The 14,569-nt window shown below is 40.7% G+C and overlaps 2 protein-coding genes and 1 long non-coding RNA gene across 11 annotated transcripts in view; 2 read left to right on the plus strand and 1 right to left on the minus strand.

Moving 5' to 3' along the window:
• FNIP2 (folliculin interacting protein 2) overlaps nucleotides 1-5,682 on the plus strand; it is a 55,870-nt gene extending 50,188 nt beyond the window's left edge. For all 4 annotated transcript variants that reach the window (XM_083520252.1, XM_083520250.1, XM_083520251.1 and 1 more), the window contains one exon: nucleotides 2,895-5,682. In XM_083520252.1, the coding sequence (XP_083376378.1) occupies nucleotides 2,895-2,973 (79 nt within the window). In that variant the 3' untranslated portion in view covers nucleotides 2,974-5,682. The remainder of the gene's footprint in view (nucleotides 1-2,894) is intronic.
• SPMIP2 (sperm microtubule inner protein 2) overlaps nucleotides 1-14,569 on the minus strand; it is a 43,066-nt gene that overhangs the window by 8,548 nt on the left and 19,949 nt on the right. For 2 of the 6 annotated variants that reach the window (XM_083520370.1, XM_083520371.1), the window contains exons 4-5: nucleotides 8,678-8,792; nucleotides 4,404-4,464 (exon numbers count right to left, since the gene is read on the minus strand). In XM_083520370.1, coding sequence (XP_083376496.1) covers nucleotides 4,404-4,464; nucleotides 8,678-8,792 — 176 coding nt within the window. Of the gene's footprint in view, nucleotides 1-3,306; nucleotides 3,612-3,974; nucleotides 4,465-8,677; nucleotides 8,793-14,569 lie in introns of those variants that run through there. The other 4 variants (XR_014530026.1, XR_014530027.1, XM_083520368.1 and 1 more) reach the window with 3 other exon arrangements.
• The window catches only part of LOC310714765, a 48,465-nt gene continuing 42,695 nt past the window's right edge, over nucleotides 8,800-14,569 (plus strand). Inside the window, exon 1 of the long non-coding RNA XR_014530053.1 lies at nucleotides 8,800-9,832. This is a non-coding gene — a long non-coding RNA (uncharacterized lncRNA). The remainder of the gene's footprint in view (nucleotides 9,833-14,569) is intronic.

Raw genomic sequence — 14,569 nt, forward strand, 5'->3', positions numbered from 1 at the left:
ATTATTTACCGCAGTTCCCCCCCCCCCCAAAAAAAGCTGCCCTTTGAACAGTTTTCTGCCATAAGGTTATCTTATAAATAATAATGTATTTGGTAAAGCATGTAAGGAATGCAAGTAAGTTAAAATCAAATATAGAGGAAGGAGACCATATCTATATCTATATCTATATCTATGTATGAAGGCTACTGTGTGGTGAGTATAAAGATAAAATCACTCTGTAGTAAGCTGTCCCAGTTTTATAACATTGAAGGGTTGCTGTTTTTAGTCTATAAAGCACTATCCATTTACAATAAATAAGGAGGTTCATGAGAAGCAGCACTATTTAGTTTGCTGTCTAATGCTTTTTAAAAAGCACTTATTAAAAAGTATATGATTGAAGCATCAAATAATTCAGTCCTTAGTTCAGGAAATGTTTTTGTTTTAGTCTATAGAGTTGTTGTTGTTGTTTAGTCGTTTAGTCGTGTCCGACTCTTCGTGACCCCATGGACCAGAGCACGCCAGGCACTCCTGTCTTCCACTGCCTCCCGCAGTTTGGTCAGACTCATGTTGGTAGCTTTGAGAACACTGTCCAACCATCTCGTCCTCTGTCGTCCCCTTCTCCTTGTGCCCTCCATCTTTCCCAACATCAGGGTCTTTTCCAGGGAGTCTTCTCTTCTCATGAGGTGGCCAAAGTATTGGAGTCTCAGCTTCAGGATCTGTCCTTCCAGTGAGCACTCAGGGCTGATTTCCTTCAGAATGGATAGGTTGGATCTTCTTGCAGTCCATGGGACTCTCAAGAGTCTCCTCCAGCACCATAATTCAAAAGCATCAATTCTTCGGCGATCAGCCTTCTTTATGGTCCAGCTTTCACTTCCATACATCACTACTGGGAAAACCATAGCTTTTACTATACGGACCTTTGTTGGCAAGGTGATGTCTCTGCTTTTTAAGACGCTGTCTAGGTTTGCCATCGCCTTCCTCCCAAGAAGCAGGCGTCTTTTAATTTCGTGGCTGCTGTCACCATCTGCAGTGATCATGGAGCCCAAGAAAGTAAAAGCTCACTGTCTCCATTTCTTCCCCTTCTATTTGCCAGGAGGTGATGCGACCAGTGGCCATGATCTCCGTTTAGTCTATAGAGTAGGGAAGTGCTGAACTTTCCCATCTCTCTGTTACTGTACCTGAATCAGAGACATTCACCAAATGGCCTTCCTAAAAGCATGCTGAATAATAGAATTAGACCATTTAACCTTGTTTCGGGGCCTTTTTGCAGGTTTGTGTTGCTAGAGCGCTGGGTCTTGTTACCGGGCCATCTATCACTACAACCACCGCTTTTGCTATGTAATCTATATCTGCTCTCACGAGACCCTCCCTAATCCATACAGTTGCTTGGCTGCGCATAAGCATCGATTTTCCCTGCCCCCAACCTTGTCTTTGTTTAGATTCATTTTGCTCCTTTGCCAAAGTCATTCAAGAAAAGTCTGAGCGACTTTTGGGAAAACAGTATTTTCTCCTCTTGCTGGTAGGGTGCTTCCTGAGACTATCATGCGCTACTTGGCTCATCAACTTGGAAATGGAAATGTGATGCGGGGCAGTGTAGAATTAACTTTTTTAATGACACTTTGATAATTTTTAAACTAAAGATAAAATACAGAAATAAAAATAATCAAGCGTACTGATACAATAGGCTTTTGGACCAGTTGAAGTTCCCAAGTCATCTTCAAGGGCAGCCCCTGCTTGTTGAGTAAGTGAGTATAGGACTGTGGCCTTAGTTTCTCAAATATGACCATTCACCAGCATGTCTTTTCTGTCCCTCTTCCTACCCTGACCATATTGAAACTGGTCTGGAAGCTGCAGCATGCTGCAAACAGGTGGTTGAGTGGAGCACCTTGATGTGCACATATTACACCTCTGCTGAAGGAACTGTACTGGCTGCCAATCAACCACCATGTAAAGCCCTAAACAATTTGGTACCAGGTTACCTGCAAGCCCACCTTGTGGCTTAGGGCCCTCATATCTATGGGACCGCCTCTCCTGGTATGCCCCGCAGAGGACCTTAAGGTCCATGAATAACCATAGTTTAGAGGTCCTGGGCCCTAAGGAAGTCAGACTATCCTCCACCAGGGCCAGGGCCTTTTCGGTGATGACTCCAACCTAGTGGAATGCTTTGTCCCATGAGACTACGGCCCTTCAGGATTGAACCTCCTTCTGTCGGGCCTGGAAGACAGAGCTATTCTGCCTGGCCTTTAACTTGAATTCAGCCTGATATTTTATTTCCCTTCTCTTCCCTCCCCCTCCCTTTTTATGAAGATCACCCACTCTGAGACCCCATAGCTAATTCTCCCCTGGCCTCCTCGCTGGTCCAAGTAGGACCAATTCAGCCAGCTAGCTCTGGGGAGATTATCTAATTGATTTTTGATTTTTGAATTTATTGCTATTCATGTTTTTATACTGTATTTTAAATTTGTTGTTAGCTGCCCTGAGCCTGGTTTTTGAGCTGGGAAGGGCGGGGTATAAATAAAAATTTCTTATTTTATTATTATTACCTGTCCCTCTATAGACTTTTAAATTCACTTGATCATCTGGAGAAATTTTGCTACAGAATAACACAGGGTAAAACAGGCATGTTTCTTCATTGCATTGTGGATGCTCTTTCCTCTGCGATTTGTGAAGCAACACCAGTTGCCACAGACATCTTAGGGACATCCTTTTGCCCAGGCTTTCCATGACCTATAAAACTGGACCCTGTTATTACTGTCTTTATCTGCTTTTATGTTGCATCTCTGGTTTTTATGTTGTATTTTAGCATCTCGTTAGAGATTTCTAAATATTAAGTGGTTCAGAAATGCTTTTAATTAGATACTTCAATTCTCTGCTATAATTTACATATTGAAAAACATCCCTTTTTTAATTTCTAGGATTGAATCCAACGATTTGCCGCTGTTGGCTGCTATAGCGAGTACTCATTCTCCGTATGTTGCTCAGATACTCCTCTAAGCTGAAATCTTGAAGTCACAGCTCCCTAGCAGAGTAAAGCAGATGGGATGCATGTGTGCAGAAGAGAGCAAACATGAAGAGATGGGGGAACAGAGGACCACAGGTGACAGTTCATTCTGTCACTTTTCCTCTTCTGCATTTTGGACGCTTACCAGCGGAATTTCAGTTTATATAATATAAAAGACATTCAGGGTTTTTATACTGCTTTTGGAGTAAACTAATCAAGAATGCATCCTTGTATTTTAATGGACAAAAGAATTAAACACTATTGGAGGATTCCCTACTTATACATAGTTCTCAGCCAAACAAAAAAACAACAACTCTTAAGTATGGTTTCCTTACTATTGTTGTCTTGTTCTGATTTCCCACCCACCCAAATGGGGAGCAGTAAGCAAATCTGTATGCACAGAAGCATTCCTGTGTTTGGATGGACAAGGTGATGAATTGGAAGACGTATGCATGCCCATTCTCTTTTGTTAGCTCATCAAACCTCCATGGAACAAGAAGTTGGAAGTCAGCTACCACAATCTTAGTTATGTGGCTGATTGGCTTCTAAAATGGACAAAGCAGCATGAGAGCGGCAGTGTTGTTTTTGGTTGTTCTTGGCGGAGACGGAAGTTTTGGATCCTGCATCACAGCTAGATGAAAATGGGAGAAAGTAGTAGTAATCTCCACTGCAAACTTACCTTATTGCAAATGCCACATCTTGAATTTCCAGTTTTCTGGTCTTACAGGTTGAGCATCCTAACATATGTACAACCAGCTCAAAAAAGCTCATGTTTGAACCTTAAGAACCGATACAATAATGGGCATAGGTTTGTATCCATCCTAGTCCTGCTTGGATTAGAAACACTGAAATGAATGAACCTGAGTTCATTTCACTGAGTCTACTTTGTGTAGGACTAGCATTAAAAGCACCCATTAGCATCAACTCTGGATAGCTTGTTTTAAAACATAAGCTCTTATCTGTTGCCCCGAGAATAAGAGATCTCTCTTCAGCACACTGCAGAAGCAGGATCAACTTCTTTAAGTGGACGGATGAAACATGCAGAAGAAATCTCAGAGAGGATATCGCGAGGGGAAGGTGGTCATGGTAACAGTGACAGCAATTCATTATGATAATTCTCAAGTGTCTGAAGCGATCCCACAGAACGTTTTGCACTAGCCTCTTGGTGCCTTCCTCTCTTGTATGTCTTAATTCTAAAAGAGAAATGTATGCGGTTTTAAATGGGAAGTTAGTAACATGAGCTCTCTTTCAAATTTCTATGTTGCTATACAACTGTACACATATGACCGTATTCGTCTTGGTTTCAAACCCTATACCTAGGGCTTTCTTAGAAGGTTCAGTATAAATCTTGTGACTTCATTTTAACTTCCAAGTTCTGCAGGTGACTGTGTGAAATTAGAGTAAGAAAGCAAAAACTACTTACAATTTTTTTGAAAGACTCCCGGTTGGCACATTGTGCAATCTCCCATGTTGGACTGAAAGTGCTAAATGGAAGTAGAAAGAAGTTTTGTCATATTTGGCAACTGACCCAAGCAGTGTTGGCAATTGGATGCAATGTTTGTCCAAATACCGATTTAATAATTTTCTTTTTCTGGGGCTTGTCAGATTTTCCATTTTGTCTCATTGCTTATTCATCCTTGCCAATACTTTCATGACAACACTTAATCATACGGTCATTCCTGTTTTAGAAGCTAGTAGTTATCCATAGCAGCATTATTCTGTTCCCTGCCTTTCTTTCTATTGCAAATTAGCTCAAAAAATCAATTTTCCTCTGAAACCTTCCCTTCCAAATGAACGAAGCCCAGTTTTTGACAGAGAAGACCACAAAGGCAAGGGTTAAAGATACCCTTCTTGTACTTAAATTATGGTCAAGGAATCAAATTAATTAACAACCCTTGCTTTTATCTCAGAATAAAATCATAATATACTTTTTCCCCTATAAAAGAACCATGCAGATCTTTAACAATTGTATCCTTTTAGAAAAAGTAGCTTCATTCTATATTTAAGAAAAAAATAATGTGTTTTATCCTTCCGTTTTTTAAAAAAACTACCTCAGTTGACAGAATTAAGCTGCCAGTAGGGGGCAACTTAAAAGTTGTACATGTCATGAATTTTCTGAAAGATTGTGCTGTAGCATTTGAGAGGGCAAAAACTGCACTGGTGATGCACTGTAATGGCTACCCTTTTATCATAAGCATGCTTTAGTTCTGATATTTTTAATAGTTTTTAAAGTAATGTGAATGTACCTGAGAAACACTGAAAGTGGCAATGAGAAAGGAATCTTGTCTGAAATCTTCAAGATTCCAGAACTTTTTATTTTTCATGCTGTATTAATAGTATTCTGCTGTCCTCCCCTCCAAACATGTCTACTTCTTTGTTTCCTAAGCAGGAGCAAACTTCTTCTGATTCATATGGACCATATTTTAAGTGTAGCAAGCTTATATAATAAAGCATGTTACCTGGAACAGATGAAGTAACATATACCGTACTAGGAGAAGGGTGTGTGTGTGTATTGCTGCAAGTATGTGTTCAGAGAGAGAAAAGCAAATAGTGTTTGGGGTTTTTTTTATTGACTGGATTCTAATGTCAAACTGTGGAAACTTCTTAATTTGGGCTGTAAATGTACAGTATCATTTGTCATTTTCTTTGTGGCATTGGTGCAATAAATTGTAGAAAACCACTTCATTAGTGGATTGCATAAATCTCTCTTTGACAATATTGTCTTTACTGAAACACATATTCAAAACCAAAAGAAACAGTTCGAAATATTATAATCAGGAGTTCATAGACTCAGATGTTTAGCAAAGTTTTGCAGAGGGGTCTTCACACTTTACTAATGTCTAACAAATGGGAGTACAGTGGTACCTCGGGTTACATACGCTTCAGGTTACATATGCTTCAGGTTACACACTCCGCTAACCCAGAAATAGTGCTTCAGGATAAGAACAGAAATCGGGCTCCGGTGGTGCGGCGGCAGCAGCAGGCCCCATTGGCTAAAGTGGTGCTTCAGGATAAGAACAGTTTCAGGTTAAGAACGAACCTCCGGAACGAATTAAGTACTTAACCCAAGGTACCACTGTACTCTGTCTTACAAAATATTTCCTGAACGTTCTGTAAACCTGAATCATGCAAAGGAAGTTAGTATTTATTAAGAAATATATCCTTGGCCAAGGCTTTTCTACATGTTCCTACTAGCTCTTAAGTTTCCTGGCATGCACATTGAATCTTCTCAAGGGCCAGAAGTCAGAATAGTACTTGAGGATCTAGTTGAAGGGATAAGCTCTGATCAGCAAAGGACTGGGATGCATGTCATGCTCAGAAAAACCACAGGGTACAGCCTTTTCCCAGGCCACACCACTTCAAACTGCAGCTGGAGCAAGTGTTTTGAATATTGGCCCTCTGAAATGTCTCTGTCCTGCCTGTGGAAAATTTTGCATGGGAAAAAGTGTTTGGTGAGGACATGGGAGAGGGCCTTCTCAATAGTTGCTCCCAGACTTCAGAGCTCCATTTCCAGAAAGGCTAGACTGGCTTCCCTCCTCACTGTCTTTCCACCAGCTGCTGAAGACTCTCTTATTCTAGCAGGCTTGGGGGAACTGGCTGCTTCTAAAGAAAGGGCTTTTTAATAGTGTTGCGCTGTTTTTGCTATCTGCATTTTAATAAATCTTTTTAAATCATTTTAATTCTGTTATAGTTTAATTGCTTTTTAAGTTATCTTTTATATGTTTTTCGCTATCTGTGTTTTACTTGTGTTTCAGTTTTTGTGAGCCACCTCAAGTCCTGGTTCTGGGGGAAAGGTGGATTATTATTAATATTATTAGAATTTATCTACCACCCAATATCCGCAGGTCTCAGGGTGGTTCACAGGATAAAATCAGAATATAAAACCACAAAATACATAATCAAAATAACAACAACTCAGTAACACAAATTATCACATAGCCTTCTCATTGCATTGTTATTCTTCTATGTGGAATGCTATTTTTTGTGTTTGTGTGTGTCACATTTAAATCCCTACCTCCAAAGTTTAAGTGGTACAGTCTAGAAAGTGTTGTACCATATAGTTTCTAAATGTGCCCAGCTCTCAAACATTTTAATCTGAAAAAATCATGGCGTTCACAAAGGTATCCAGGTGCATAACTACATGTGGCCTTCTTACTAAATTGTTTGTATTTTTCTTGGGGCAAACATTCTGCCACATCTTCTGTCGGTCACCATCCGTTTCATGACTTATTCTGAGAATGCAGTTTAATAAAACCTTTCAAGAGAACTCTCTGTGATCACCCACAGCAGCATGTACTATGGCCATTTGCCAAGTGAGCGTTGTTATTTTTCTTTAAGGCAAAATTCAAAAACAAAATTATGGTGGTTAGATAATACAGTGGTTTAAACATTAAAATCCTCTAGGCTTTGATGAGTACCATTTAAAAATAAATAAATCTAATTTATGCAGTGCCCCCTTACTTGCTTTTCAAACATGGGGTTATTTTAAACGCAGCGAGAGACAATCAAAATAGAAATATCCTGATTGTCAGTCTTAGTTCACATAAAAGCAACTTCTTGCAAGAATTACAGTTTAAACTCAGAAATTCAAATAAATAAATAAAAGAGGTGTTGAGTGGGATCAGGTTTTTAGCTATTAATGCATGTTTGCCTTTATCCATGAAAGAAGATTGACTGAGTGGAACTAAAATATGCAAAATGGAATGGTTGTGTGTGTTGGGGGGGGGGAGGGCCTGATGGCTGATTGGATTGGCAAGCATGCAAAGTACAAAGCATTGACCTACTTCTAGCACCACACAAAATTAGCTTAATTACCACATGTTGGTAATCTGCATGCTGGCAAACTACCCTGTAAAACATGTCAAGTCATAGGCACTTGTCTCTCTTGCTGAGTCTCAGGACTGAGGAAGTGGTCTTATAGGAGCTAGCTGAAGGTAATGAATTGCATATAGCCAGGAATTCATCAAGGTCAAGACAGTACAAGGAAGCTTAGGAGAGACTGCCTGTCAAGTCTTTAAAAATAAATGTAATCTCAGCTAAATTGGATTTCTTGTATTCAGTGTTACAACAATCTGCCAAAAGTCCTTTAGACGGGGGGAGTCCTCTATGCTGACGCTAACAAGAAGTTCCTGTACCAAGAATAAACAGGCAGTCCTGTAATGTAGTAACTAATTTAAGCAGGATGCATTTAAATGTGACACTTGCGGGATATCTTTGGGGAGAAGAAAAGGCTAAGGAATAAATGCTACACAAATCTGGAGTGGAGTCCCTAAGACTGTTGAATGCTGCCTTGTATTCCTCCTTGTGGCAGTTGCTGCAGCCAAGCTGATGCCAAACATATTGCTCTACCTTTCTTTGGATAGTGAGGGGGTCTTGTTGTCTGGGCAGCTCAGCACCAGCACCTCCATACACGCTGCCCAGGCTTGTGCCCTGGGGAGATCACTTTGGTGCTGCTAATACAGTGGTTTGACTTCACCCCGGAGGCTCACTCCATTGTCTCTTGAAGAATGCCAACAACAACAATAGTGGAGTCCTATGCATATTTACTCAGGAGTAAGTCTGGTTGATTTCAGATCTTGTGGAGATGCATCCTTTGACTTCCATCTGATTATTTTTAATTGCTGAATGGTTTTAGGCATTTGTGCTACTTGTAGAACTCCCTATATGATAAGAGAAGAAACCTGTAACCAACCCTACCTCCATCTGATGAGGTGATGTTTCTGATCCATCCAAGGCCATCATAGGAGGATGATAGTTTGGGTTGTCTGCCCAACCCAAATATTGTGGATCAGGGGCAGGATACATCCTCAAACTACAATTCAGAAAAAATGATGTCAGCACGCAAGAAAGAACATGCTAGAAACCTTTTGACATGGTACAATGCTGCTGGGTAGAAAATATAGTTAAATAAAAATATAGATACTGAAACTGCATGGTACAATGTTGACATCTGGGTCAAGGGAGGGTGGTTTTATTCCTTAATGCCTCTTTTAACCTTTGCCCTGTCAAGTTTGCCTCACCTTTTAAAAATGAATTCCAATTCTCACCACACAAACGGAGCACTGTCGGGGGACAGAAATCTCACCAATTCAAACCACTGCCTAGTGTAATTTGTTTTCCTTTTAGATGCCATTAACAGCAGTTCTGCCTCGTAGCAATGGGCTTGGGGTGATAAAAACCTTCCCACCCTCCATTTTGAAGCCGTGGAAAGTCAGCACATCAGATCATGTCACAGATGAGTGGAAAGAGGCCAGAAGTGTGTGAGAATGTCTCCGAAACATTTGGCATCTTATACCAAGTTAAAGCTGAAGGTTTACATATTCTGTCCCAAACAGGCCTCTTGCCATCCCTGACCCTAATGAGAAATAATAGTGTTCAAGAATATTCCCTGAGAGAATTAGTTTTAGCTTACATATATGCCTTTAAAGAAGGCTCTGGGTACTGTAAAAGGTTTGGAGTGTCCTCGGGTCACGTTCTTAAAACCCCATAATAAAGAACAAAAGCACTAATTCTGCCTTTTCGGAATAGTCCCGCTAGCTAACAAACTGGTCTAATGGCATAATGGCACTCTCTTTTAGCCACTTCATGAAGTAAATTCAGTGGAAATGTTCCTCTAGGCCTGTGCGATGTTTATATTGTATTTGTGCTATGGGATGCAATGGCATGGTGTTAGGGCTATGGAGCAATATACTTCTTGTCCATTACGTCTATTGATATAAGATCTCCAGCTATTAAAAGACCTCTGTGCCTGTTCCAGGGATGGCCTGCTGACTGACTTGAGGGACTGGAACTGCCCTCCCGCAGGGGCCAAAGCACAGCAGTGGCCCTACCAAATTTCAATCAAAGCATGTGGTAAATTTTGATCACACTCTTTATTATTAAGGAAGGTAATACTGATAGCATGGAAGGTGCCCACAACTGATATCCTCTGTTCCAGGCAGTTCTGCTCATTATCAGTATGCGCATTGTGCACTTTACAATGTGCCAAGAAAAAATGAAAATTTGCAACGTGTAGACATTTATGTAAATTAAGGAGGTTTGCGTCTATTTCTGGCATTCAGTTTCTGCTGTACTTCACTCCTTTATTTCTTAAGAAATTTTAACTAGGCTTCACTCACTTTCAGGGGTACATTTCCAGTTTTAAGGATTAGAAGCATGCCTTTATGATTCTCAGGTGCTGAAACCTTTGCCTGGGCCTGAAATGACTCCATGCATTCTCTCCTACTGTTAAGTCAGGAACTGTCTCCTAGAATACCTCTTTGAGCTGACTGCTCTTCCTTCCTAAAAACCCCTCCTCAAAACTCACCTTTTCCAATAGGTCTTTGGTGCAAGCCCTTATAACACTTGGACTTGAATGTGTGACAGATTATTTCACAAACAGAATTGTAGATTTATGACTGTAAATAGGTATATTAGTTACGTATTATGAAGTCGTACATTTGCTGATATAAAAGTCCTCATGAAGAAACAATGTAAAAACTCCCCCTGGTTAAAAGCTATTACAGCCTAACATTTTCATCACCATTGAACTATGGTTATTATTTGGGATGAATTGTAATACACACTAGAAAAAAATAGGTGTTGAATGGGGTAATAAAAGCTATTTAAACCAAGGATGGAGGAGTAACCATTTCATCTAGTTATTTGGGTTGTCTTTGTTTTTATTACGTATTTCATCTTTTTATATTTTTATTTTATGTTGTGAACCACCCTGAGATCTATGGTAATAGGGCAGTATACAAATTTAATAAACAGGAACAACAATAAATAATCCTTTGGATGGAATGTGAATACTGAGCAATGAGGGGTTCTGTCCTCCCCTACCATCACAAATATCAGCTTCAAAGGAGGATTTTCCTCATGACTGCAGCAAGGGACAAAAAAAATTAAATTTCCTTTACTCATGTGCTCCAATCTCCATAATTATCAAACCCCCTCCCTGCATATACTATTTGCTTTTTAAACAAAAACAAAAACAAAGAAAGAAACCACCACTACACACTTGAAGTAAACATACAGTGGTACCTCAGGTTACATACGCTTCAGGTTACAGACTCCCCTAACCCAGAAATAGTGCTTCAGGTTAAGAACTTTGCTTCAGGATGAGAACAAAAATCGTGCTCTGGCAACACAGCGGCAGCGGGAGGCCCCCATTAGCTAAAGTGGTGCTTCAGGTTAAGAACAGTTTCAGGTTAAGTACGGACCTCCGGAACGAATTAAGTACTTAACCCAAGGTTCCACTGTAATGTGAAGATCAGGGCCGGCCCATGCATGAGGCAAGGTGAGGTGACCATCTCAGGGGGCTGAATCCACAGGCCGCAGATATGGCCTCCAAGGAATGTGGCGCCAGCTGCTGCCGCAGTGGCAACAACAGCTGCAGCATTCTCCTTAGAAGCCAGATCTGACCCCCACAAGGCCGATGCTGCCACAGTGGCCTCTTAGCAAATAGGAGGCGCTAGTGGTCTCTTGTTCCAGGTGTAGATCTTTATTCCCTTCCCGTTTCTGATATTGCTCTTCACTCACCCTTTCTTCCCTGCTAAGGGGAGGAAATGTCATTTCGTGGTTCGCCTCAGGTGCCAAAACGTCTTGGGCTATATGTAGGAAAGAGCATGAGGTAATAACCCCTCAGGACATGGTAAGAAATAATTATTGGTGGCTGTAGAAACTGACTCTCATTTGCCTTAAATTCAACTGGTGAATCTTCAGAGCAAAATACTAGCGAAGGTTTGGGGGACTTATAGCTTTCCGAGGCTTGTTAGGTATTAAAAATAAGCCATGTATAAGTGGGGTGTATATTGAAGACATTTATCTCCTGCAGCTAATCTTCGTCCTACTTCTGAAGGAGGGGAATGAAGGGAGAGCACACCATGCCCCAGTATGATGCTGATTAAAGTTAATTATCATTTAACGAGATGTTTAATAGGACTTATTAGGGGTGGGGATTGGCATTCTGTGTATGCATTTTATTTTTCTTTGCATCTGAGAAGCCCGACCTTGCACTCAGGTGCGGATCGTCTGCAAAAGCTAAGGTTGCACTTTTGTGGCGTGTGTCTGTGTTAATGACTTCCTACACTGACAAATGACATTTACACTGCCCTAGACTGGGGTGGGCAGTTGTTTGTAGAGAAGGGATGTCTCAGTGCCATGGTGATGTCACAGGCACAATGCTGATTGCTACTTACGGATTCCAGCTGGGCTTCAAATTACTCTGAGGTAATGCAACCTAAGCAAATCCTATTTTCCTCTTCAAAGCAGCTTCCCAAAAGGGTTGGGGGTTGGGTGGGGGAAATAAGGCCTCTGCACCAGGGACTCCTAGGTAAAAATCCTGTCATGGTCAGAGAAGTTAATGGACTGGCAACTGCTTTTCATTTTTCTTCATTGCTGCTCCTTAACTCGCTGCAATAGAAGTAGATAATCACAACTGTTACGCTTGCATATTTCATTATCTGGTTCTGGCATTACAAGGGTTGGGAGATAAAAAAAACTTCATATTTATTGCTAAGTCCTGCTTGGAAAGGACTTTAATTACTACTGATGTTCTACTAACAGCATTAATGATTCCTATAAACTCCAGGTGGCTTGTTCTGCCAGGGGAAACTGAAAATAGCTACTCTGTGTTTACATGACTAATAAATGCAGCATGGAGACATTCCTGTACTGTCCTTGCCACTGGTGGAGTTGGGATATCTCCATAATGCACATGCAAAGGGAGGTAAATAGTAATTATGGCAAAAAAACTTTTTAAGATAGGCCTCTATTAAGTGGCTGTGTTAACATATTCACAGCAGTCGTATTTCCTGAGGACATTCCTCTGAATGTTTCAATTTCCTGCCTGTTTTGTAGCCTTTTATAGTGCTGTAGGAAGTGTGTGTGTGTGTGTGTTACAAAATGAAACAAAAAGTTCTGCCAGTGTTACGGAAGTAGCAAAGGCAGCTGTTTTTTATTGTTAACAAACACCATAGTTCTTTTCTATTTTACCTTAATTACATCAATGCTGTTAGCACTGTAGTCTGTGACAATTAATTGCCATCTTTTGTAACTTTAGAGCAGCTTTGCTCTTTTGGCGGCTTTTGGGAACATGAAAGGCGACAAAGGTTGATGCCTCTGGAAAGCACTTACCAGTGTAGGTATTACATGAAATGGGAACAATGTTGAAGGGCAGAAGGGCACACTATTTGCTTGTTAAACTACGGCAATTAATTTTACTATAGGCACAGGAGCATGATCAGGACTGTGGTGTATGAGAAGTGAGAATTAATCCTCCTTTGCCCACCGCAGTCCCACTGAAAAATCGCCCATCAAAGCTTTCCTCCCATGATAAATATAAACTCCCTCCCACCATGAAACGTTCAATAGCACCTGGATGTAGGGGCTTATAGCTGGTAGGTCTGAGATGTGAGGGAAAGTGTTACGCGCAACCCCCCCCCCTTCATGCTCTCAGCTCTTTCTTCTATTTGCAGTTTTCCTTTTAAAGCCACCTATTCAGTACCATGTGTCATTTGACCCTGGAGCTATTCAGATGTAAACCAAACCATGTTTTGTTTTGGGGGGGGGGGCATTCCAAGCAAGCATGAACTTCAAGCTTTTGTGTTTGCTCATTTTGAGATCGAATGCTTCTGATCGTGGTTAGCAGAAGCCATGGTTCTGCTCAAACCAGGATTGCATACTGCAGTCTGATCCTGGTTTTCAACCCTGATTTAAGTGCAAACCATCAACAGCTTCATGTGCTTGGTCAGGTGTGGAATCCCATCTTCAGCACTGGGCACTGGGCATATTGCCAGGCGCTGCCCACACTTTGATGCCTGTCTGTAGTAAAGAAGCCTATGTGCAAGATTTCAGTCTCAGTGAGTGATGAAAGGGAAGGTACAAATCTGGCCCTAAATGTGCTTCTAAATGGGAGTGTACTACGTGTACTATTCAGCCCATTTGCAGAAGGAAAACAGAACGTTCTATTTGTCTCATTGCCTCTTCTTAAGCTGTTCAAAACATGAAACGCAGTAACACATTCTGATAGCAATTTTACAATAATGAATTAATGTGGATTAAAAGCTCACACATTGAAAGATGGAGTAACACATCACACATGCCACTCTGTTTAGCAGAATGCCAAAAAAACAACAGCCTAACAACAACACCCAACCCTCATCCATCTGGTTATCCATACATGCAGGAAGCAAAACAACAAATTTCTCCACCCAATCAGTCTCAATATGTCACAGCGGAGTTTAGGAACTCAAAGACTTGCAGGGGTTAGAATAATTTCTTTTTAAAAACAAAACAAAACACTACTTCAACATTTTGCCATGGGATCCTTTGGGAGGGATGGTGGGATATAAATTTAATAAATAAATTTCTGCAATCAGTTCTCTTTAAAGATTTGCCTAATTGCATGCATTGCTCACAAATACCATCTGCCATATTAATATATATATAATGAACTGCTGCTATTTACTAAATTTGGGTTGCCCATGGAGAAAAGCCTGTAAGTGACTTTACAGTTTAAAACCAATAAACAGCATACAATATAACAAGCACTGTACCAAATATAAAACATGACTAAACTGCACAAGTCAACAATTAACAACAGAA

Source organism: Podarcis liolepis (assembly GCF_965112155.1).
Source record: "Podarcis liolepis genome assembly, chromosome: 9".
Classification (NCBI taxonomy): domain Eukaryota; kingdom Metazoa; phylum Chordata; class Lepidosauria; order Squamata; family Lacertidae; genus Podarcis; species Podarcis liolepis.